The 25,686-nt window shown below is 48.6% G+C and overlaps 1 protein-coding gene across 2 annotated transcripts in view; it reads left to right on the top strand.

The window, feature by feature from the left end:
* INTS9 (integrator complex subunit 9) overlaps positions 1-25,686 on the top strand; it is a 1,072,683-nt gene that overhangs the window by 230,919 nt on the left and 816,078 nt on the right. For both annotated transcript variants that reach the window (XM_069605700.1, XM_069605699.1), the window contains one exon: positions 8,422-8,484. In XM_069605700.1, coding sequence (XP_069461801.1) covers positions 8,422-8,484 — 63 coding nt within the window. The remainder of the gene's footprint in view (positions 1-8,421; positions 8,485-25,686) is intronic.

The following is a 25,686-nucleotide window of genomic DNA, read 5'->3' as shown; positions in this document are numbered from 1 at the left end:
TTGCTAGCTGCGCTGGGAGGCCAGAAGAATGACCTGCCTTTCCTCTGAGACCATGGACATACGTGGCTCCACAGTCGTCCAGGATCAGAAGGAACCGCCTTGGGCTCTTTCTCCTGCCTTGAGCTGGTTTCAACCACCCTCGAGTCATTTTCTAGCCACTTCCTACAGAGTTGCCTATGACATTCTACGCTTTACAAACCGCTTCGATCTGCTTCCAGCCGGCGACTCAACCTAGTCTTCTTGTTCTCCAGTGCCTTCTATGCCATGCCACTGGATGAGCCGCACTGCACTGCTGCACTCCACAGAGCCGTTTCACTGCTAAAGTGGATATACCCCACAGAGACACCCTTGAGTCGTTGCACAGTGAGGATCTACATATCACCTGTTTCCAAACATCCTTTGAGATGGAACTGATTACTGCTTGTTGAAGCACACAGTGTTTTCCTTCTGTGAAACTGTCTCCACACTGACTCGCGCTCTGTGGAAAGCACCCAGAAGCCCAGCGCTGCCCTGTTCCTGTCAAGCTCCTAGAAGAAGTAAAGGTATTTCGAGGGGATTGGGTCCTCTGACGTATTCCATATCTATGACATGTAATCACCACAGCTGTGCTGCTTCGGAAACTTTTTTCGGCGTCTGTGTCCTGCGTCAATGACGTCGATGCGCCGTGTCGAGGACCTCCTCCGACGTCCAATGTCATCCGATGTGATAAGTAGGACGCACGACGCCCGTAGCCTCAGTTCCGTTTTTTCCGCGAACGTGTTGCTTCGTGAATCTCGGTTACGCCTCGACTCTTTGGAGTTCTGTTCTTCTCGGTTCTTCGAACCTGTTCGTTTTTGTGAGAAAATCCTTCGTAAGAAGATGTCTTCTACTTAGTCTTCGACCCCGTGTCCGGGCTTCAACAACTGCGGGGAGTATGGGTCCAAGATGTCGGTGACGGACTCGCACGACGCCTGCCTCTGGTGCCTCGGGGAGGCCCACGACACGGATGACTGTATCGACTGCCAGTTGCTCACGTCCAAAGCTTTACGGGAACGTAAGAAGAAGTTGTCGGTAGGTCGGGTGTCCAAGCCCCGGAAGTCGAAGTCGAGAGGTGACTCTCCGTGTCGTCGCCAGAAGTCTCGCGGTCGTCTTCCAGGTCCTCTTCTGAGGACTCTGCCCGGAACGTCGCTTACCCCACCAGCCGTGCGACGCCGGAGGAATGGGCTTCCTTCGGGAAGAAAATGCTGGCAAGTCTCGAGTCGCAGGGTACTAAGCCGTCCGTGCCCCCGAGTGGGGTCGGCCGTGAGAGGTCGAGAGACACCGCTCGCAAGAGTGGTCGGCACGAGTCACAGGAGAGGTCCCGTTCGCACAAGGGGACTCGTTCTCGACGTACCCGTTCCAGGTCCCGGTCCTCGACGCTTCGAGACCGTGTACACCTATGGTGTCTTCGAAGAAGACATCGACGCCTGTGGCGTCGAGGGCGTCGACAGGCTTTCTCGAGGCTCCGGCTCCGAGGAAGTCGTCGAAGCCGTCGACGCTCGGGTCGTCGAAGGACATGCTCGGAGCTCCGGCTTCGAGGACTGTGTCGACGCCGTCGATGCTGGCGGCGCTGCATCTGACGTCGACGCCGATTTACTCGACGCCGATGCCTGTTCTCTCGGCGCCGATTCACTCGATGCCTTTCGAGGCCGGGGTGTCTGAGGTACCCCGTGTCAGGGGGGAACCCCCTAGAAAGGCTCTGGTTAAGAGCAAGCACACTCGGGTGCCTTCTTTTCACCACCTGGAATATATTTTGGAGGTGGATGAGGATTCTGATGGCCTGGTTCCTAGTCAGGTTCCAGATGAGATGGTCTCGGGCCATAGCCAATTTGACGATTTGAGGCAGTCATTGCATGATGCCATTGGACTGGACACCTCTCCGGAGGTGGAGTTGTGTAGGCCTGAGCCTGGCTCTCATGCCGATTCCACGTACCGGCGCCTTATGGCTAGGGTTTCCGAGTACTTGGGATGGTCTGCTCCCCCAGGGGAGTTTGTGCAGGATGATCTCACAGACATCCTTGATGTTGGTCCCCCAACTGACCCGGTATTTCCGTTTTATATGGCTCTACAGAGAAGGGTGGCGGTGGCTTGGACTGCACCGGAGAGTCTCTCGGCGGTGGGCAGGTCCTTGTCGCGAAAATACCGTCCAGCCAGTAGCGACCCCTGCTACTTGACCAGGCACCCCACTCCGGAGAGTTTGGTGGTGCAGGCGGCCACGGCCCCGGCAAAGCAGGCGTCGTACCCTACCATCCCTCCTGATAGGGACGACAAACGTTTTGATGGCTGGGCGAAGAAAGTGTTTTCTTCTGGTGGTATGGCGCTTCAGGCGGCCAACTCCATTTGTGCCTTGTCTCGTTTCACACACACTCTGTGGAACTGTGTTGCGTTAGCGGCTGAACATATTTCCGAAGGGGATGAACGGGATGGTTTCCTTGCTATGGTCCAGGATGGTAAGGATGCCATGTGTGAGTCCGTTCAGTCGGGTTTGGACATGGCTGAATGCGTCAGCAGGTCCATGGCGGCGAGCACCGTGATACGCAGGTTTGCGTGGTTGCGGAAGTCGGGGTTTGCTCCTGATGTGCAGTCCCGGCTCCTCAACATGCCCTTTGACAGTGAACACCTTTTTGGCAGCAAGGCTGACGAGAGCCTTGAGAGGTTGCAGACATCCAAAGCTGCAGCGAAGTCGTTGGGCGCTGCAGTTCGCCAACCTCCGCCTTTTCGTCCTAGGGGACAGCTATGGAGGGGTGGTTCCTTTCGCTATTACTCGTCCTTCACTAAAGCGAGAGGAGCTGGCAGTCAAAGAGGCCAACACAGGGGTACCAGAGGTGGACGACAGGGTACCCGTGGTGCCAAGGCCGCTCGGGCGGTTGCCTCTTTGCCCTCAGGTAACGCTGCAGCCGCTACCACTCAGTCATGAGGCCATGTCCCATGGTTCGCCGGTTGGGGGAAGGCTGGCGCAGCATCTTGTAGAGTGGCGTGCCATTACTTCAGATGTGTGGGTTCTGGAGATCATAACCCACGGCTACTGTCTTACATTTCGGCAGAGGCCTCACGACAATCCACCGGGGAACCTCTCTTTGCAGAGTCGGGATCTGCTCCTTGCGCAGGAAATTCAAGCCCTGTTGGAGAAAGGCGCCATAGAACTGGTGCCTGTAGCGGAGAGGAACAAGGGATAGTATTCCCCTTATTTTTTGATTTCAAAGAAAGACGGGGGATTGAGACCCATCATAGACTTGCGCGATTTGAACAAACTCCTCAGGAAGGACAAGTTCAAGATGGTTACTCTCTCTCAAGTCCTCCAGGCCCTTCAGCTTCAGGACTGGTTGGTGTCTCTCGACCTCAAAGATGCTTACTTCCATGTGCCGATCCATCCCAAGCACAAGAAGTACCTGAGGTTCGCGGTTGGCGACTCGCACTTTCAGTTTCGGGTCCTGCCGTTCGGATTGACCTCCGCCCCGAGGGTTTTCACCAAGCTCATGGTGGTGGTGGCAGCGCATCTCAGGCAAGGGGGAATTCACGTCTACCCCTACCTGGATGATTGGTTGATCAGGGGGAGCTCTCCCGAGCAAGTCCTGGATCATCTGTCTGTCACCTGCCACTCCCTTCACAGGCTGGGCTTCTCCCTCAATTTAAAGAAGTCCCATTTGACGCCAACACAGCGGCTCCAGTACATCGGAGACGTGCTCGACACTTCCCTGGGGCAGTGTTTTCCTCCCCAGGTGAGGGCTCTTCACATTCAGCAGATGGTGCACAAGTTTCCGCATGCCCAGACGCTCCCAGCGTTCGAGTTGTTGAGGTTGCTCGGCCTCATGGCATCCTGCATTCTTCTGGTGCGAGAGGCTCGCCTGCGGATGAGATCTTTGCAGTGGGCACTCAAGATGCAATGGTCGCAGTCCTCCGGCAGGATGTCGGACCCGGTTCAGGTGCCGCCCTCGGTCGCCCGGGACCTTCTGTGGTGGGCCGTCGAAGGCAACTTGATGAAGGGGGCTCCATTTTGGCTTCCCTGGCCGGAGGTGACGATCGTGACAGATGCATCCCTCACGGGATGGGGAGCTCATGCAAACGAGCTGACAGTCAGCGGTCGTTGGTCTCCGTCGGAGTCCAGACTCCATATCAATCTGTTGGAGCTGAGGGCCGTCAGGCCAGCCCTGAAGGCTTTTCTGCCGACTGTGCGAGGAAAGAATGTCCTGATCCTGACGGACAACACAGTGGCCATACACTACCTCAACAAAAAGGGGGGGGTGGGCAGGGTCACTTCCTCTGTGCAGGGAGGCGATGCAGCTCGAGTTCTGGGCCATCCAGCAGGAAGTTTCGATCTCGGCAGTTCATCTGGGCGGAGATGAAAACGTGACGGCGGACGCTCTGAGCAGGCAGAACACGATCTCTCACGAGTGGGAGTTGGCTCAGGAGATTCTCCTGGAGATCTTCGCCCTTTGGGGGATCCCTCAAGTGGATCTCTTCGCCTCCAGTATCAACCGGAAGTGCGAGAGGATCTGCTCGCGGGAATTTCCTTCAAAAGGAGCCTTAGGAGACGCGTTCGTGGTGGAGTGGTCATTCCTGCTGCTGTACGCGTTTCCTCCAGTCCCGTCATCCCGCAAGTGCTGCGGAGGTTACGGAAGTTCGGTTCCCGGATGACCCTCATTGATCCGGCGTGGGCTCGGAGGACGTGGTACCCGGACCTTCTCGACTTGTCCATCGGCCCTCCACGTCGTCTTCCCTACCGAGACGATCTGCTCTCATGGGAGGGGGGGTCAGGTTCTCCATCCAGAGGTCAGATCCCTCAACCTTCACGCTTGGCTTCTGAAAGGTTGAGGTATAAGGATTGGGACCTCCCTTAAGATGTGATGGAGGTGTTGCTCTCGGCCCGACGGCCAGCAACAAAGTCTCTGTACCGTTGCCGTTGGCGTAAGTTCTGCAACTGGTGCAGAGTTCAGAATGTGGATCCTTTTGCATGTGACATCCCCATGGTTCTGTCCTTTTTACTTTCTTTGGCCCACAGGGGCTTGCAAGTGGGTACCATTAAAGGTTACCTGGCGGCGCTGTCCATCTTTAAGCGCTCGTCTGAAGAGTGTTCGTACTTTAAAATCCCTTTAATTTCACAGTTTCTGAAAGGGCTCACTACCTTTCCTGGTGCCCGGTTGGGATTTAAATCTTGTTCTTAAGTTTCTTATGGGTGCTCCGTTTGAGCCTTTGCATTCTTGCCCTTTGAGGCTGTTGACTTTGAAAACTGTGTTTTTGGTTGCGGTTACTTTCGCTCGCAGAGTGAGTGAGTTACAGGCACTTTCAGTTAAGCCACCCTTCACTGTATTTCACAAGGACAGGGTTGTCCTTAGAGTTCGTCCTTCTTTTCTTCCGAAGGTGGTTTCGGAATTTCATTTGGCCCAGAAGGTTGTTCTTCCGGCATTCTATCCTCCTCCGCATCCTGGTAAGGAAGAGGAGAGGCTCCATAGGCTTGATCCTAGGAGAGCTTTAAGCTTTTATGTTTCACTCATGTCCCAGGTCAGAGTGGACGATCAACTCTTTATTGGTTACGCTGGAAAGCGTTTGGGACAGGCTGTGACGAAACAGACTTTATTATTTTGGCCATCTCGGAGTGTTACCGCTTGGCGGGTAAAGACCCACCGGCTGGCTTGCGGGCCCATTCTACCAGGGCTATGGCGGCATCTACTGCCCTGCAGAGGGGTGTTCCTATTCGCAACATCTGTGATGCAGCCACCTGGGCTTCAGTACATACATTTGTACGTCACTATTCCCTCGATTCCATCCGAGAACAGGATCTGGCCTTTGGCAAGGCGGTCCTTTGCTCTGCTATTTGATTGGCAATTCTAAATTTGATTCTAAATTCTTTCCCTCCTCCTTGCTCTGATACTGCTTTGGGAGTCTGTCATAGATATGGAATACGTCGGAGGACCCAATCCCCTCGAAGAACAAGTTACTTTCTTACCTGGTAACGTTCTTTTGATGGGATGGTCCGACGACGTATTCCATATCGCTCCCTCCCTGCCTTCCCCGCTGCAGAATTTCTTTTGCGATTGCAGCTTACGTTCCGCAAGGCTTTGTGTCTGACTGGCAGTTGACTAATGTCACACGTTCTGGGGGGAAAAACTACAACTGAGGCTACGGGCGTCGTGCGTCCTACTTATCACATCGGATGACGTCGGACGTCGGAGGAGGTCCTCGACACGGCGCATCGACGTCATCGACGCAGGACGCAGACGCCGAAAAAAGTTTCCGAAGCAGCACAGCTGTGGTGATTACATGTCATAGATATGGAATACGTCGTCGGACCATCCCATCGAAAGAACGTTACCAGGTAAGAAAGCAACTTGTTCATCTCAGTGGGCTTATCCACCCAGGCCTGGTTTTAAGGTCCTTAGTGACAATTAAGACCCTACTCAATACATTTTCACAAAACATACATTTGAACATGAACTTTGCTACAATGACAATGGCCTACATACCCCTGTCTTCGTACCCAGAGTGCCCCTTTCATGCAAAAGTCTTCATATCCAGTGTACTTCTTTATAAGGGTGAGTTGTTAGCATTTTTTAATAGTGTGTTTATATTATTAGCTTAATTAAAGTATATATGTTTTCATAGAACCTTGAATGGACATTGCTTTTATTTTGGGACAACAGTGCTATCATTGTTTGGTCAGTTCCTCACTGCTTGCACACCGCTAGAAGATTATATCCGACCCTTGGCCAATGCTACCTTGAAGAGGAGAAGGTGCACCACTGGAGGTTTGCCATTTTCTCCATTATGATTGACGGCAATGCCGGTTTAGTAGAAGTGCGGGACTGAGTAGGAGTTTATAAACCCCTGCTCATGCCCTGTACCTCTGCAGAGCCGAAGTCCTTTCATCACACATGGTTGCAAGAAATTCATAAATTGCCAAAACCGGGTGGGATTTATGGCAAAAACGACATGATCAGTCGCGACAAGAATTTGGGAAGATTCTTCAAAAGTTCATGAGAAACAAGTTATGAACCGCCCCTTACCCAGTGAAACATATTGTGAAATAAGTACTGTGATATAAAATTGATTATCCTGGAAGTAATTAAGGCTGATGAGGGGGGGGGGGGTTATCTGCAGAATACCTGCTCCAAAGGACTGCTGAAAGATGGCTGTTAAAGTGTAATGTGCATTAACATGGTCTGAATGATACAACTGATTTGCTCACGTTGATTCAGTGAATACGTTTTCACTGAAAAGGTATACAGTGGCAATTTGGAGCCCTAATAAACTACATAATCATGGCGGCCTAATCCACGTTGACACATGGTTGGATGACCTGGTCCACGATTCAGTCTATCCATATTTAGAGTGGTGGAATAAAGTTTGCAATCCATCTCCAACCTCCAGATGGTGGATGAAATTGGCACAGATGCGTTTGAGCTATCCAAGAAAGGGGACAGGGCAGGACTAAGGACCAAACTTTGAAGTAGAATACTGCCCTTAGTCGGTGATGCATACACGAGTAGTGGTAACGCACAATTGTCCCATTTGTTAAGTCACTGTGTATGCACTCCAGCTCTCTGGGATTAAGATCCCCGGCATGAAGCAAGGAACGGACATCAGGCACCATTACACACTTCAGTGGCAGAAACATTGTATGGCGGCCACAGTCTTACCATTCTCTGTGCTAGAAGGACAGGTCTAGTCCCTGTTGAATCTCTGATGGTCTCATAAGTTCTGTTGCTCACACAGGGTACAGCCATTATATTTTGGACGGGGGCCATCATTTGCCAAGTATACTGCAATTGTAGATCATGTGCAGCCCTTTTATGTGGCGTACTCCATTATATGCCAAGGTGTTCTCATGATACTGCAGAGTACTACTTTCCTAGACTAGTTTGCTGGCCTTGTTTGCCAAGTACTACCAGCATGTGGCAGTAGATGCCTCTGTAGGTCAGCTACTAGCACCACATGAAAGTCACTTTCATCTTATAATGGATACATCAATCCTATGTAAAGCAATGTTGTCACATGTTAGGGTACAGCCTAAGATACACTGGGTACTGTTCTCCTATGTCAGACACGTATATGATATGCCAGTTGTTCACTCCTATTACATGGAACTACAATTATATTCCAGTTATTACCATCATGCATCAGGGTATAGGCATCATATTAAAGGCTACTGCCATCAAATATCAGGGTTGTTGCCAGAGTTCCATGGGGCCAGCTTGCATGAAGAGATGAAGTACCTTTCAGTTACTGAAACTGCTTGAAAGTAATGCGCATCTCTGCCAAAACCAGCTGCCATGTTGGTGTGTAGCTTACCTTATAGTAGTAATTCAGTCCCAAGTTGTATTGGGTCTTTTTTTTGTGATATACACTGCCTTTCCAGTTGCATCATATGATCCATGTTGACTGATTGGTAATGAATTCTCTTTTCAGGAGCTGAAAGAATGTGCTGGCCATGCGTTTGTGGATTCTGTCTTGGAGTTTTGTTTACCCGAGGTAAGTGTTCAGGGTTTCTAGTGCCTGGCATGATGATCAATAGTTCCCAAAGGAATAGTATAAAATAGCTAAGGATCCCCCACGCTCCTACAATTCAGAAAAGAACTGAAGACCCACCTCTTCTAGGAATCTCTCTGCCTCAATACCTAGGCCATCACATCGCCCCATGCGTCACCTGACTCGCTAGACGTCACCTGCCCCTTTCTTCCCCACCACCCGGTACAGCTGTACCCCTTCTCTGTGCCCCTCTGCATCCCACCCTAAACTGGATATCTGTTCTATGGTTACATCTGAATAGCGCTCCATTATGCATCTGTACTGTTGTATACCTCTGTAAAGCACTCTGTTATGTATATGTGTTGGTGTATACCTCTGTAAAGCACTCTGTTATGTATATGTGTTGGTGTATACCTCTGTAAAGCACTCTGTTATGTATATGTATTGGTGTATACCTCTGTAAAGCACTCCGTTATGTATATGTATTGGTGTATACCTCTGTAGCACTCTGTTATGTATATGTGTTGGTGTATACCTCTGTAAACCGCTCCGTTGCTTCTCAAAGCTAGATTTGCGCTCAATAAATACAAAAATAATAATAATCATGTTAATAAATGCAAGGAGTTCTTTGAATGTTGAAGTTGTATGAATGCGCAGGTGAAAGAGTGTCGAATGAGAGCGTGTGTGAAGGGGGAGCGGAGCTGCTAAATGTAGGGGTGGTGGCTGCTGGGGCCATGGCATACCTTTTTGATTTACCCTGGATGCACAGTAAATATGCTTTACTGTTCTTCCAGGGTAAAGCAAACATCATGTGTTATTATGTTGCTAGGCTGGCATGGCATATAGTAATATACGTTTTTACTGTGGCATGAATTTTTTGTACTCGGCTTCCAGGGTAAAGCAAAGATAGTGTTATTACGTGGCTAGACTGGCTTACATTTGTAGTGCCAATCTGCCCGTATAGTCTGTTTGTCATGGCATTTTTGTACTGGCCGTCATGGGTAAATGCAAACCTAAGTGTAATCACGTGTTAAACTAGCCTACATTGGCATTTTAGTCTGGTTATGCTTACCTTCTGTGGCGTGGATTTTTTTACTCCCTGAGAACTCTTGTATTGTAATACTGTTATATATTGATGCATCCTGCATGGACATTTATGGGCACAGAAGCATAAACATGTTTTTATACTGGTACATGGTGTGGCCAAAGGCATCATGAAAATGAGTTTGAAAATGCTCATGTGCACTGTTAGTGGCTTGCATCTACTGTTTTATTTTCCATGTGCAAAACCAATTGCGTCATTTTACCAATTTTCCCATATCGTGCTATAAAATGCACAGTTTGAACCCATTATTTAAAAAATGTTCTCAGGGGGCCTCACCTCCCCCTCCCTCGCTGCGCTTGGTCGCTTCCGCATATTTGACGCAAACATGTATGCCCCTCCATTACAAAAATTCACCAGCTGCCACTGATTGTTGTTCCTCACAGATCTGTGCAGTCTGGAGCAACTGCTTTTTTGCATGTTATTGGACCTTACATGCACCGCTGTTTTGGCTCTAGTGCTGGAGTCAATTGGTTATGGACATGTCCTGTATTTGGCACTGGCTGCTTGTGTGTTACGCAGTTTACACATCATTCAGAATACTTCAGCATCCCTTTCCTGTAATGCTCCGTATTGTACTACCACCCAATCTTTATTATCCAATAATCATTTGCTTCCTGTTCTGAACGTGTTGGGGGATTGGTCCTTCTTGAAGGGCAAACGTACTATCTACACCCCTGCCCACTCTTACACTCCTATGACCAGTCTTTTTAGTTGTACCTTTTTTGCGATGGACCCGCATGAGTAACCGCTTTCTAGTCCCACTCACTTTGGAATCATCTGCCACCTGCTAGTCATAACTTGAGCAATCGTCCATCTTTCCTCCGTGCATTCCTCGCTGATTCCCTTTTCCTTTTATCGCCTCCTTCCAGCCAGCACTAAGATGCCTTTGGCGGATGGATGCTTTATAAAACCGTAGCCATACCCAAGGTTGGGGGCGAGAGAGTTGGGCGGTCTCAAAGGAGAGTAAATGGAAGGATTGGCTAGGTTACTAACCAATAGGGAGAGCAAAGGACACATAAGAATTCAGGCAGATCAGCATATGTCATCCCTTCAGTGTTGTCACTGTTACCAATAAATACTTAGGTGTTGGATACCACATAGCGAGTGCTGGTTGGCCACTCCTTACTTGCACAAGGACGAGCCTCCCAAAGTGTCCATGTTGGAGATGATATCCGGTAGTTTAGTTTAATTGTCTTATGAGGCGCAATTTACAGCCTGAAGAGCCATCCTGGTACTGTGCAACGAAAACAAAACTACTGGCAACATGCATTTTACTCAATAGTGTATAGACAATCAAAGAAAATGATCCTTTTTTGCCTGTTGGTGAAAATAACTTTTAAAATAAATAAATATTAGGGCTGAGAAGCTCGGGTGAGGTTGTGCTTTGTAAATATTCATTTATCAGGCAAAGTGTGGGAAGCGGCATAAGTCTCCTTTGAGGCGGGAGCTGTGACTGTGCTCAAAAGGTGTGAGATGATTTGTTTTTAAGAAATCAACATGATTTTTGTTAAGAGGAACTTGAGCAAATTGCAGCCTGTTGTAAAAACATTTCTTTGAAAGATATACGTGATCATTATCAGAAGTTTCTTTTTAATCTGAAGAACAGTATACATGCAATAATAGTGGTAAGTAGAACAACTATTTTTTTTATTATGCTATTATACAGCCAACAACAATAGTCTTTTAATACACATCAACATTCTATCTACATATAAATGCAAAATACATTCATAGTCCAAAACCAAATTTCATCACATATCAAAAGTATTAGACCGTAGTTACAACAGAATACATTTTTACAACGTACTTTAAATGTCTCCAATATATTTCCAAAACCGCAAGTGGTATATACAAGCCTCATTATTGCCGCTCATAAAAACATTTCAAACATTATCAGTACCATCGGACTAATCCAAGCAAAAGCCGGCAACTGCTAGATATTTTATTCTCGGGAGGGTCAAGAAGGAACATGGCAGCAGTAGATATTTAATACTTTCAACCTGCTTTTCACTACATAAGCTACACCGCCTTCCTTCCTTGGGAATTCCTTGTCAGGCTCCTGTTACTTTAAGAGTAGTTATGGTATTACATTCATTTTCAGGTATTCCCAAACTGAGTAATTGCCTAAGTAGGCCTTAATATAATTAGGTATTACTACTTAGTCTGCAATATACTGAACGGATTCTACAGAGAGACTTTTAGTGGATAAATCAATGTATGCTTGTTCTCTGCAGTGTGTATGCATTTTCTATAAACTTTAACTGAAGTTCCCAGTACATCCTCCGGCAGCCATGCAACCATAACCTCAAAGCCTTGTTGTATTTTCACAATGATACCTTTATTCAGAAAGGATATATGGGATTCTAGAACCTTCAAGAGTAATCTGTGAAGAATCAGAGGTGATTATCCCAGAAACCCTGGCCTGGACCCCTTCTTGTGTGGCCAGGGAAAGGCAGCCACTAACTGATCCTGACCCTCGGGCGGTATTTTGTGGGAGGATCACATGAGAGGAGGTTCAGGTCAGGAAGAATGGGGGAATACTCTGTATAATTTTCCTAATAACCATACTGTATTAAAGGCATATTGTAAACTTGACATTTTGAGAATAAAAGGAAAAAGAAGATTTTGGACTTTAAGTTGTTCTTAGTACCGAGACAAGGACGAGGAGCTAAGAGCTGCAAAACTGTAGTGTGCAGTCTAGTGGTTGTAATGACCCACACTTGAGGGACCTTTAAACATTTAAAGGCCTTTCAGATGAGGACCATTAGGAAGAAGCACTGGGAGCAGCAGAGACAGGAGGAAGAAGTAAGAGACAGAGCTGCCACTGTATTGGAAGTGGGGCGCCGTGACGATGAAGTGGCATAGTTCGGAAGCCCTGTAGAATGTAGAGAATGCGCAGCGGGAAGCGGTACGAAGACTAGCTGTCCCGAGAGAGAGAAAATCACTTCTGGTCCTGTGTGCAGCTCCGGGCTGTGGCGTTCACTGGAGTGCGAGGGGAGCAGAGAAAGCTTCAACTACAGTAGGCGCGAGCAACAGGAACATTTCCGGAGCTGTCCGACGCCTGTGCGAAGCCGACATTAGAAAAAACAGGAGCAGCTGGTCCAGCGGAGACGTACGGAAAGACCGGTGAGTTGGTCTTTTTCTGGTAACAAAAATCATTAAAGGGTGCCTAATATTCAAATGAACAGGGTTTGCCCTAACAATTAATTTGTTCACACACGAAGCGGGCTAACACATCTGTACAATAATGCATTGCAAAATTCTTCAAACTTATTATAGTATTGGAGAGGAGGTAATCTGAAAGAGTTGCACACTCAGAGACACAAGGATAGCGTGATTGTCTAACTAAAGCTGCATATTGTCATGCAAATGCTAGGCTACGCTGGTGTGCCGCTTATCTAAAAGTAGACAGAATAAGAAAAGGAAAAGGATGGTAGATAGTTTCCTATGTTCTTCAAATGATACTCTTCTCAGTAGTCTTATTCGCTTCACATCGGTCACTCTGTCATTCATACTTTAAAATGGGAAAGAGAGCAATTGTGATGTAGTTCACCTGTCTATTTCTGGTATTATTCAATTTTAATGACCTATAGACAGCGTGAACAACTCCCTAAAATCTCTAAAAGACTAAAAGAATGTAGAGTTTAATATAACATCCATGTTGTGTATTTGCAAAGACAAAAGGACGTCTGATCTCTTTTTCTGACCCTTATTGCTTTTATTTGTACGTGTAAGGATCAGAGCAAAACTGCGTGGTTGGGTAGGAGCAGTTCTACCCCCTGTTGCAGTTTCTACTGTCTACCTGTTTCAGTGGTATGTGGTTACTAGACCCACTTTCTTCAGAACAGCCTTTGATAAAATAACACTGACAGACTCACTGGTATCTGGAGTGTAACGGACCAGCGCTGTATATTTTACCTCACCGTCCTCATTTACCATATGTGGAAACTAAGGTTGTGGCCCTGTAGAAAGGAAAGAGTACAGGGTCACAGATTTGTTTCAAGGCCAAATCAATTAGATAGGAAACAATATGTTTATTTGTATATGCTATGTGCACAATCTGTTCCTAAAAAATAACATTTATCGTAATACTCACGCACCGTTTAAAACAAGTGTAACTGGTTCACCTCAAAATTCGTTATTCTATTAAGGTGTCATGTTTCAAAATGACACCTACCACTGGATAAAAGTCAAGGTAATCAAGGTCACTGACCTGTTTGACTAACAATGTTTTTATCCACTTGTTCATTAATGAGGACTACACGGTCCAAAGTAGACGGTCCACTGGGCCATTGGATGGTCTTAAACTCACTCTGTGAAACTGAGCTATCGGAGGGACAAGGAGGCAGAGTGTGACATCAGAGCGCAGTTCACCACTCAGGTTGGGTATTAGCACATGAATTGCGGTGCGCGCTCACCTGCTGATCTTATATCACATCAATGAGTGCGCAACACTAAATGGAGCACCCAGAGTCACTTCCTTCTCGCTCCGTTCCATTTTTACCTTGGTTGTTGTAGTGGCTGATTTCTATGCGCCGCTCTTACGTCCTAGCTTCCTATGCGGCGAACCGATATTCCAAACAGAATATTAACGGTTGACCGTGACTCGTCATGTGTCTCTGTAATAGAGGATCAGGCGCGTACGTGCGTGCCGTCTAATGTTAGAACGTGCGCAAATGTCAGGCAGGATAGGCATCCCCCAGTGGTGTATCATAGTATTGTGTTACGGTTAAAAGTTAAGAGTATCTACAACAGGTGAATAACAATACTCTGTGGGTGAACAGCAGTGCTTCTGTATTGTACCCATTTTTAAGTGGCTACAGCTAGAGTCGTTATAGCGCTGTTGATGACTGCAAACCTAATGCTTGTCTCTCTTAATAAATATGGCAAGTGCTGGCATACGGACCATTGTGTACTGCTGCATATTGTAAATTAATGCAGGTTCAGGTAACCCAGGGGAAATTTCAAAACAGACCGCTGACGCAAAACAAAGCTTTTGAATACCGACTTGATTTGAAGCACTTTGGGTGCAACTCTTATCTTAAGAGAGATCGTGTTAAAGAACATTGTAACCACCATTGTCAACGCCAAAAGGGATACTATTTAACCAGAGTGCAAAAGAATATTGTAACCACCCTTGCCAAAACCAAAAGGGAAAGATATTCAAACAAACTGAATGTGATTTAAAAGGAAGAACACTTGTAAAAGAAGATTAGAACCAGCATTGCCTAAGCCAGAGAAAGGCAATTCAAGAAAACCTAATATACCGACCAACTACAGACCCATCCCGACTGTCCCTTTTTCTCCTGAAAATATTAGACAGAGTGGCAAATCTCCAAATACAACATTTGGAAGACAATAACCTTCTAGGCCTACGACAATCTGGCTTTAGACCCTGGCACGGGACTGAAACGGCCCTCCTGGAGCTAAAAATCCAAATGGATGAACCTAAAGACAAGGGCAATCTGGCCATCCTGCTCTTGTTGGACCTGTCTGCAGCCTTCGACCTAGTCGACCACCAAATTCTCACCAAACACCTCCCCTCGGCTGCCGCATTCTCCCAGAATGCCATCAATTGGATTTGGTCCTTCCTGTCCGACAGATCGACCAGGGTCTTTGCCCCCACTGCTGCGGATGACCCTGCCCCAATCCAATGTGGAGTCCCTCAAGGATCTTGTATTTCACCTACGCTTTACAACATCTTTACCAAGCTCCTCTTTGACCCGCTTGACGACCTGGGTGTCACATATACAAATTATGCTGACAACACCCAGGTTCTCATCACTCTCACTGGGTGCTATGAGAAAGATGCTGCAAAACCTAATGAAATCTACCTTGAAATCCAAGCATGGATGGCCACAAACAGCCTCTGCTTAAACAATGATAAGACTGAATTGCTTATCGTCGGTTCCCAAGCCCGCCTTAAACTCGACCCCAGGTACCAATCTTTCACCATTGATGGTAATATCATAAAAGTCTCAAAAGAAGTCAAAACTTTAGGAGTGTGTCTGGATTCTACACTCTCACTCAAAAAACAAATAAACACTAGTATCTCATCCTCAGCCTACACAAATAAACTTAACAATGCCTGTAAGCCTTTCTTATCCACCACCAGCTGCCTCACTTTGGCGAGGGCTCTGATATTATCCTGATTGGACTACTGCAACACACCTTCCCTAGGCTCCACCAATCACAACTTGAACAGAGTACAGGTTCTACAGAACAACACCCTCAGATGTGCCCTTAATCTTTCCCACAAGGCCCACATTTCTACCATCAGAAAGGAGGTCCAATGGCTCCCTATGTCATGAGCACTTCTCTCGAGAAGCCAAGTCAAGCCCAGCATCCCCGGAAGCAGGCTCTTGACCCTCGTCCCCGGCTCCAGCAAACCCCTATTGGGGCCCTTTGGACCATGTCCTGGCGCCTCTGGCACCAGGCTCATAAGGAACCTCAGTCCCAGCGCCAGGGGCGCCGGGCTCATAATTCTTGCAAAGGTGCTTGGGTGGACCTACCTGTAGCAGACCATGCTGCATACTCACCTTTGCAAATGCTGGCAGGATGAAGTCCCCAGCCTTCTGCTGGGAGGAACTATTCCCTGAACTGGGACTACTTTCTTACCTGGGTGGGGCTGGTGCCACTCCTTAGCTCTGGAACACAGGAACTCTTTTACCTGGGCGAGGCTGAGGAAGAAGACACCCAATCACTCCGACACTATTTAAACCACGCCCGATTGGGAAAACGTGCTTCGCGTTATTCTGCATCTGCAGCAGGACGCTCACCGAGTCAGCTTCAGCATTCCAGTGACATCTCCAGCTTCAGCTCAGCAACCTGTGGAAGAAAGACACGAGAACTATACTTACCATCCAGGAATCCAGACACCGGCAGAACCTGCAAGCAAAAGAAACATAAGGTTAGCAAGTTGCAACACGTTCGCAGCCGCGCTCGCTTACCTGATCCATCTGTGCTTTCACGGATTCTTCGCGGCCTTCTCTTCAGCAGCCTAACAGCACCTGTAAAGACAAAGAACATTGTTAAGTAGGAATCGGGTGAAGGCGGCCGCATTTACTTTTCTTACCTGCTTTTGTGCGCGTATTACGATCTCTTCAACCGCAGCAGCCCGGCACCTGAAAACAAGAAAAGACATTATTGAAGTGCCATTAAAGACTGCAAGAAAGCCTAACACTTACGTGTTTCCCCATGTGCATCCGCGACTGGGAAAACGCCCGCAAGGTCCCTACACCTGCAAATAAGAAAAGAACATTGTTAGAGGTGCTATAATAAGGTCACAGATCATTATACTCACATACTTCGCACGTGCAACGGATGAACAACGCCCTCAGCATCCAGGCACCTGAAAAAGACAATGCAAAGACTTCATTAAAGGTGCCCATCTCTTCAAGACTATAAACTCTTTATACCTACTGGCATCCGCTCGTGCAGTAATGGCGGCATCACCTTTTGGCATCTCAGCACCTGTGCCACTTCTAAGGCCACAAAAGACTTTGAGGATCTCCAGTGAGGTAACTGGAACCCACGCACCCCTGCATAAGTCGCAGGATGGAGAGCCCAGCATTTATACGCCTAAGGTGAGAGCTCACCAGGACATTGGACTTTCGGAGAGTTGGCGATTAGTGAGGAGAAAGTCCAGCCAAACGGTCATTAACCCTTTTTTCTTCCGCCTGCAGAAACCTTACCCTGCAAGCCAGACGGTCAATAAGAGGAAGCCCAGTCCAGAGAGTCATCCGAGCTCTACGCTTCTTAATTGAAGAGACTATTAACAGTTCAGCCGAGACCAGCGCCTCCGTGGGAATCAGGTGAGCGTTACACCCTATCCGAGACAGAATCAAACTACGAGCACTTGTCATCACACACAAATGTCTTGCTCTGACAGCCCCTTGCTACTTATCAGATACATTCACCAGACAAAGCTCGACCAGGCCAACTAGAACCCCATATCTGCACCACCTAAACATTCCCAAGTTCAATCTGAAAACAGCAGGGGGAACAAGCTTCCCTGTACTCGCAGCAAAATACTGGAACGCACTTCCCATTACAATCAGAGCCGACGTATCGTTCTGCAACTCAGCAATAACTCAGACCGCTATCTGCCCTCAGCGGCTGACCAATCTGTAACCTGTCCAGTTTGCGACCTTTGTAGCGGACCACTTTGTAACCGGGTCCCTTATGTTATTTATTTTTGTCTTCTCCTGTACCTCGCCTGTGCAACTTTTGTAACGGATGTGTTGCCCCAAGTCTAACATGCCCAGTTACCCCAGGGTTCGGCTGCGCTTTACAAATAAACAAACCAAACAAAAGATGGCAAAATAGAAACCCTCCTTGTAACAATCATCAATGGGAAGACAATCATAACCTGCATTGCCTGGGGCAAATGAATCTGTGTGAGAGACATTGTCAGTGTGTACTGTATTCTTGTAGACGAAGTTACACACACTTTTTGGTTGTTGGAAATGCAAACACTTATTCATGAAACAGATATGATATGATATTTTATTTATATCGCGCTCATACACAAGTGTTTCAGAGCGCGACCAGGCAAAGAGAGGGGAACAGTGGAGAACAAACACAACGATCTTACTAGGCCCAGTGACATTGAGAACGTGCAAGTGCATGGGAAAAAGGGGGAAAGTGCATGGGAGGGGGGAGAAATTGGAAAGTGCAGAAGCATAAGAGAAGACAAGATAAATAATAAATAAATAAATACGGTGATCAGAAACAGTGGTAGTGCAAGCCTGTGCGGGCCAAGTGCAAGGTTAGTCAGATAGGGAGTATCTGATCAGTGCAGACGAAGAGTGGGGGGGCCTGTATGGGTACAGATACAGGCCCCAGTGCAAGGGGTGGCCAGGGGGCAGTGCAGGAGGGCGACAGGGTGAGCAGGGACCTGGGCACGAAGGGCAGACGGTGGCCAGGTGCAGCATTGAAAGCAGATCAGCAAGAGAGAGGAGAGGGAAAGGCAGAGGCGAAGAGGAAGGTCTTGAGGAGCCTCCGGAACCGTAGGTGGTTCTCCTCAAGTTTCAAGGTGGCAGGTAGGCAGTTCCAGAGGGAGGCCCCCGCAGAAGACAAAGATCTACCACCAGCTCGTTTCTTTGCAAAACGACTGACCTTGAGGGAGTTGGAGGCAGAGGAGCGAAGGGCTCTAGAGGGGAGGTATTTACAGAGGGATAGTTGAAGGTAATTTGGACCCAGGCCCCAGAAAGCCTTGTGGACAATACAGAGGGTTGATTTAACTTTCCCCATTGAGGATTGAAGTGTGGCAAGTTGGAAGTAAGCCTCACCACATAGTACTGATAGCAGTAGTAGAGGTTTTATCCTGGCAGGCGAGTATACCAGGTAAGGGGAAATTAGTGGTTAGTCCTGGCAGGCGAGTGGACCAGGAAGAAGATAAGTTGAAGTACTGCAGTGTGGTAGAAGGTTGTGGTGGAAAGAAAGTGGTACATCCACCGGTGTGCTTTGATTAACTATTATGAAACCATACTGACGAAACTGTGTTGCTTATGAAGAAGAAATGTGATATAATGAAAAGTAATCAGTCTTCAGAGATAAGAATAGTTATGTTGCATACTGACTTGATATATGAAGACAAAGTCTTTTTGGTTTATCAAACAGCAGTTTGTGGATACTTCAACCAATGTCTTGAAGAATGAGAAATCCTGTCTGAAATTAAGACACGTATATTGCCAAGTGAAAAACCTATGGAATGAACACAACTTTGTGCCATACTTGGAGTGGAACTTGGCTATTGGAAAGAAATATCTTGATTTTACATTCTGGTTTGAAACATCCTGAATTGATCCACGGGAAAGGGATTCAAACCTGGTTACAAGGATTTATGTTTATAATTTCTCTGTTTGAATTTAAATGTTATTTTATGAAGTTTGAATAGCCAGATAATCCCTGTATGATTGTGTTGTATATATGAGCGTGAGGGACAGAGATCTTTGGACATTAGGTCATTTTCCTTTAGCCTTAGTTTGACATGTAGGGAAACCTTTGTTAGGTTAGGGAAAGTTAGGCATTTGTCTCACCCTTATTGTTTAATAAAATGGCTACTTGTGAGAAAACTATCTACTTGTCCGTCTCGAATTTCTGACCCCTTCCAAACCCCTTTAAGCAGTTACAAGTAGCATTGGCTAGCTTCCAATATAGAATAAGACATTGTATTGAGAGCTTAGATCGAATGCTCCTGATGTTGAATTCCAGATAAATATATTCAATATTGATGTTCCAACAAGGCATTAGGAATCCCCTCAATGTACTTCATTCCAGTTTCTCAATTTCACAAATCTTGTTGATGGCCAAAACCTGCGAGCCATACAGCAGTACAGGGAGTTTCTTAGTTAGATATAGCTTAATAATCACTCCAACGGAATATCCCCCACAACTATATGACAGTGAGGGCTCCAGTCAACAAGGACACTTTAATATGTAGCTGTTCCAGATGAGCTGCCAAACAAAGAGAGGAATTTACCACAAACCCCAAATACTGATACCGGTCACCTCTTCAGTTACAGAATTGAAGTGTCCAAGTAAATTTCACATGACAATTGCAGAATATTGGTTTAAATACCATGATTTTTGTCATGTTTATCTTTAGGGAATTAAGCTTCAACTTATTTATACAAAAGGACCAACGACATCTGCAATACATTAGGTGTACTATTTAGTATAGCAGAGTCGTCCGCTTATGCGAGCTATTGCAGACCAACATTCCTCAATTTAAGGGGTAAAGACATAGACATTTCCAGCCCAGCTCACAAATCAGCCAAATAAAGGTTGAATAAAGAAAGTAGGAGCAAGTATACATCCTTGCTTTAGGCCGCTATTAGTATGGATTCAATAAGTCGTATTACCATTGTGATCCATTCGTGCTTTCACCCGAGTGTGATGATGTAAAGCACTAATCATGTTTAATAAACCTGTAGGGGAAGGGGGCGTGGCTAAATGGCCACGTAGGAGGACGTGTCCGTGTAGAGCTCCCGGGATCCGACACTGATCCTTGCAGAAACCGAAGTTTCCAATGGACCTTGCATGCCGGCGACACAGCCAAGCGCTTATGAACATCTGAGGAGCGTCCCGAGCGCGGAAGCAGTGTGATTGAATGCCGATGCGGGAAGCCTTGGCCGAAAAAGAAGAGCGGGGTGCCCGCGGCTGAGACACGAACAAGATGGCGGCCCAGGACAAAGGGCCATAAAAGTGACCGCAGCGCTGTGACCCGTTGCCTCCAGCGGGAACGAGGGTTCGGCGCTGGATGGGTGCAGGCACCTTTTGGAGCAGCTGAGAGGAGCGGACTGGCTGGTAATACAAGCCCGGCGGCCCTGCAGCAAGATCGAGATCTCTAGGAAGCTTGCGGCTGGCTCGTAGCTCTCGAGTGGAGGCGCGACCCCCGTGAGAGAAGTGGCGAAGACGGGCTACGGCCAGCAGGGAAGCAGCAGGAAGAGTCGGGGCATCCCTGGCGCGGCCGCGGGGGGCTCCAGCGGGCTTAGGCAAGCCCGAGCCCGGACAGTGAGGTGGGTTCCGACCCTCGGTGGGTCATATGAGCCGCAGCCTGGAGCCCACCAGCGAGGGCACGGCCAAAGTACAGGAAGCCGGGGAGTCCGGACCCGGCGACAAACCCAGAGCATCCCGAGGCCGGTGGAGCTACGAGCGGAATACAGAACGGTACTGTACCGCACGGCCAAGACGGATACGGGCCTGAGCCCATACACAAGGGGAATCCAGCAGTCCCACGGGCCACCACGACACGGTTCTGGTAAGGGAAACTCTGGGGCACTAGATAGACTTTCGAGTGGACAGAGCACGGGCCGGAGGGGTCGCACTGGCACTGGAAGACAGGTCAGGGCCGGAGCCTGCACCCTGTGAATGAAGGCTGCAGACACAAGCACGTGTGGGTGGACATAGCCCACACTGGTGTTGCGCTGGGCCAATGGGATACCCGGGGAACAGTTGGGCCTGGCCCTGGCAATTTCGGGGGAACTTAGTGCGCCTAAAAGAAGACTGCACGCGGTGGGGTGGGCCCTCATGATCCCGGTGCACCAAGATGTCTAATAAACCCCCCAGACTGAGAGTCAAACAACCCACACTAGACGACTTTGCCAGAACTCCAACAAGTGTGGAAGAGGCCAGCAAGATAGAAAAGACCCCCAAAATGGGCCCTAGCCCCACAGGCAACCAAGAAGTACTGGAGGCAATTGCAGATCTAAAGGAGGCCTGGGAGACCAAACTGGGCCTAGCAATGGATAAACTGGAAGCTGCACTTGAGCTCAAGATAGGAGCAGTGCAAGAAGACGTGAACCTCCTCCGGCAGAATGTGCGGTCTCTGGCTGAGCGCACAGGGGCCCTAGAAAAAGAAGTTGCCCCAAACACGGCGGCCTGTGCGGCCCATCGTTCAGAACTTCATGCCTTGGTGCAGAGGGTTGGCAATCTGGAGAACAGGGCAGAGGAGGCGGAGGGACGTGCCCAAGGAACAACATCCGCATTGTTGGATTGCCGGAAGGTGCTGAAGGAACTAACCCCAGAGTTTATCGAGTCCATGCTACAACAGGAGATACCCGGGGGAGCCCTATCCCAGGGGTTCGCCGTAGAAAGAGCGCACAGGGCCCTGATAAGGAAGCCGCTGCCGGAGAATCCCCCTAGGCCGGTGATTGCTAAGATCTTAAACTAACGAGACCGCGAAAAAATCCTGGAACACTTTCGAAAGGGAGGCACGATACAGAGGGGGGCCGCGCTTATAACAGCATACCCCGACTACACCTTGCAAGTACACGGGAGCCGTATGAATTTTGGGTCGGTGAAGAGGAGATTGCGGGAAGCCAGCCACAAATACATGCTGCTCTACCCGGCTAAACTGAAGGTATTCCACGGGAGCAGAGCCCTGTTCTTTCACAATCCAGAGGACGCTATGGGATGGCTGGACTTGCAGAGCTGCCCCCAGGAACCGGACATCCAGGAGAATGTTGGCAAAGATAAGTAGCGTGTGGTTGGGGCTCCCCGAGCGCTGTATCGAGTGACATTGGGACTTGAATATAGCACTGCATAGAAATGGCTGGTGTATACGCCTGGCGCAACAGTTATACTTAAGATCCGGGGATACCAGGAAATTTGCATATTAGTAGGGGAGCAACACGGAGCCCGGCCTACTCACCCCACCGAGTAGTTTAGGTAGGTCACTGGTAGTCCGGTGACACCCTGCTGGGCTCTGGGCCTGGGATTCCAGGGCGGAGCCAAACGCGGGGGGGCCTGAGATCCAGGGATGGAGCTGGGCATTTGTGGGGTTGGGGCTGAAGTTTGGGAGGGAGGGGGTAACGAGCCAAAGAGCAGGAAAACGGATTAACAAAGGGAGCATTAAGGGTAGGGTTAGGATGGGAACAGTCCGAACAGATGGCATCGGGGAACCTCAAAATTGTGACCTGGAATGTACGGGGCCTTAACAGCTATTTGAAACGAAATAAAGTGATGCTGTACTTAAAGAGGATGCGTATAGACATAGCCCTGCTGCAGGAGACTCATCTCACTAGGGAGAAGCTGGAGGTGGTCAGGAGGAAATGGAAGGGCAATGTTGTGGGTGCTGCGTACTCCGCGTACGCTAGAGGGGTTATCACTTGGGTGGCACCACATGTGCCGTTCCAGGTGCTTGGCTCTACGACAGACCCGGAGGGCAGAATGGTGGTGGTAACGGGTCTCCTGGAAAACAGGGAAGTGCACATTATAAATTTGTACACCCCTAATAACGACACATCGGCTTATTTTAGGACCCTTTACAGCAAACTTGGCCCCCTGGCAGGGGGCACGGTGGTGTGGGGGGGGGGACTTTAATTGTACCCTGAATCCCAGAATGGATAGGTCAGTAGACAAGGCAGGGAAAACGTCACCGGCGGCTAAAGCTATGGGGACTTTACTGAATGACCTAGGCTTAGAGGATGTGTGGAGAAGGTTGCACCCTATGGATAGGCAATATTCACACTACGCAGTGCCACATGATTTGTACACGAGGCTAGATTATGTGTTTGTAGCGGCCGAGATAGTGGAAGACATAGTGGGAGCGGAATACAACGCCCGAGTATTATCTGACCACTCGCCCTTGGTAGTAGAGTGGAGACACCAGCCCCCAAGATCGCGGAGCCCAACATGGAGACTCAGGACCAGGCTCTGCAGGATGAGGGGTTCCGGGAGGGTCTGAGGGATGCTATCGAGGAATATCTCGATATAAATACGGGTAGCGTACGCTCTGTGGGAACACTGTGGGAAGCGTTTAAGGTGGTGGTGCGTGGGGTAGCCATTTCCAAATCTAAAGGGCTCCAGGGGGGTATCGAAAGGGAACTTCGAGAAACAGAAAGGGAGCTGCAGGGACTTACACGTTGCGAGAACACTGTACATGATAACAGAACCAAGATAAAAGATCTACAGTTGTCCTGCAGTGCACTCTGGGATAGCCTGTGTAGACTCAATTACAGGAAATACACGGCGAGGATACACGCAGGGGGCGACAAGCCGGGCAGATTGCTGGCCTGGCTGTATAAGAGTGAGACCCCCCGCTCAGTGATCAGTGAGATTAGGGGTGAGGGAGGCAGCATCTGCAACACCCAAGAGGGGGTAAACAAGGAGTTCCTTAAGTTTTACAGACATTTGTATGAGGACACAGGGGAGAATATGTGTCAAGACATACGAGACACATTAGAGGACATAGAGCTGCCCACCCTGGATGACCTAGAACGTGCGACGTTAGACGCACCTGTCACCTCGGATGAGCTGGAGTTGGTGATTCAGAATCTGCCCACATGCAAGGCGCCCAGTTCAGACGGGTTGCCTAGTGAGTTTTACAAGACATACAGGCAGGAGCTGCTTCAGCCACTGCTGGCCATGTTCAATGAGGCCTATGAGCAAGGGGAACTTCCATTGTCCCTCCGCAAGGCTGTGATCATCCCACTCTTAAAACCAGGCAGGCTGGCCGTGGAGTGCGGGTCTTACAGACCGTTGTCCATGCTCAACCAGGACAGCAAAATACTTACGGCAGTGCTGGCTAATAGGCTGAAGAGGGTGATTGGGAAGCTGATCCACCCAGATCAGACGGGCTATGTCCCAGGCAGGAATATCACGGATAACCATAGGAGGCTACACCACATTATTGACCAAACTGAGGAAGATACGGGCGAGTTGGCCATAGTATCATTAGACGCGGTCAAAGCCTTTGACTCGGTACGGTGGCCTTGGCTGAAAGCGGTCCTGAGGGGATACAGAATGGGACCTGGATACCTCAGGTGGGTCCAGTTGTTTTACAGCACCCCGATGGCGAGAGTCAAAACGGGGTCCACAGTCTCAGATACTTGGCAACTCAGCAGGGGGACCAGACAGGGATGCCCCTGGTCACCCATGTTGTACATACTAGCATTAGAGCCGTTGGCAATATGCCTGCGGCAACAATATGGGGAGGTGGGCATTAGCACAGAAGGTGGTAGGCACCTGGTATCACTATATGCGGATGACATGCTCCTTTATTTGTGTTATCCGGAAGAAAACCTGCAGTATGTGTTGGAGGTGATGGAACGGTACGCTACCCTCTCGGGCATATCAGTGAACCCTAGACAGTCTAGTCTGTTTCCCTTGGGCAGGTACAGGAATGTCCCGTTACAGAGGCTGCCTATCCTGCCAATACCATGGCAGATTGAGACATTTAGGTATTTGGGAGTAAATATTTACCACAAGATTGAGGCGTAGCACAAACATAATACAGAGAAAGCAATAGAGGGGGTCAGGAACAGCATGGTTTTCTGGTCTAGATTGCCCCTGACTATGATGGGGAGAGCGGCCTTGCTCAAGATGGTGGTCCTGCCTAGACTCTTGCATTTCTTCGTGAATGTCCCGTTTTTGATACCCAGGAGCCTAATTGTGAAACTCCATAGCGTTTGTAGGGGCTTCATATGGGGTAACTCCAGGAACAGGGTGGCCCTGTGGAAGCTTCAGAACCTGTGCGACAAGGGGGTATAGGCCTGCCAAATTTTGAGCTCTATTATCTGGTGGGGCAGCTGCTGTATGTGGCCAGGTGGCTTTCGGCTGAAGACTCGGCAGAAGCCAGGCTGCTGCGAGGA

This window comes from Ambystoma mexicanum, chromosome 4p (assembly GCF_040938575.1).
Source record: "Ambystoma mexicanum isolate Mex_15411 chromosome 4p, UKY_AmexF1_1, whole genome shotgun sequence".
Lineage (NCBI taxonomy): Eukaryota > Metazoa > Chordata > Amphibia > Caudata > Ambystomatidae > Ambystoma > Ambystoma mexicanum.
This window is presented reverse-complemented; position numbering and strand designations above follow the sequence as displayed.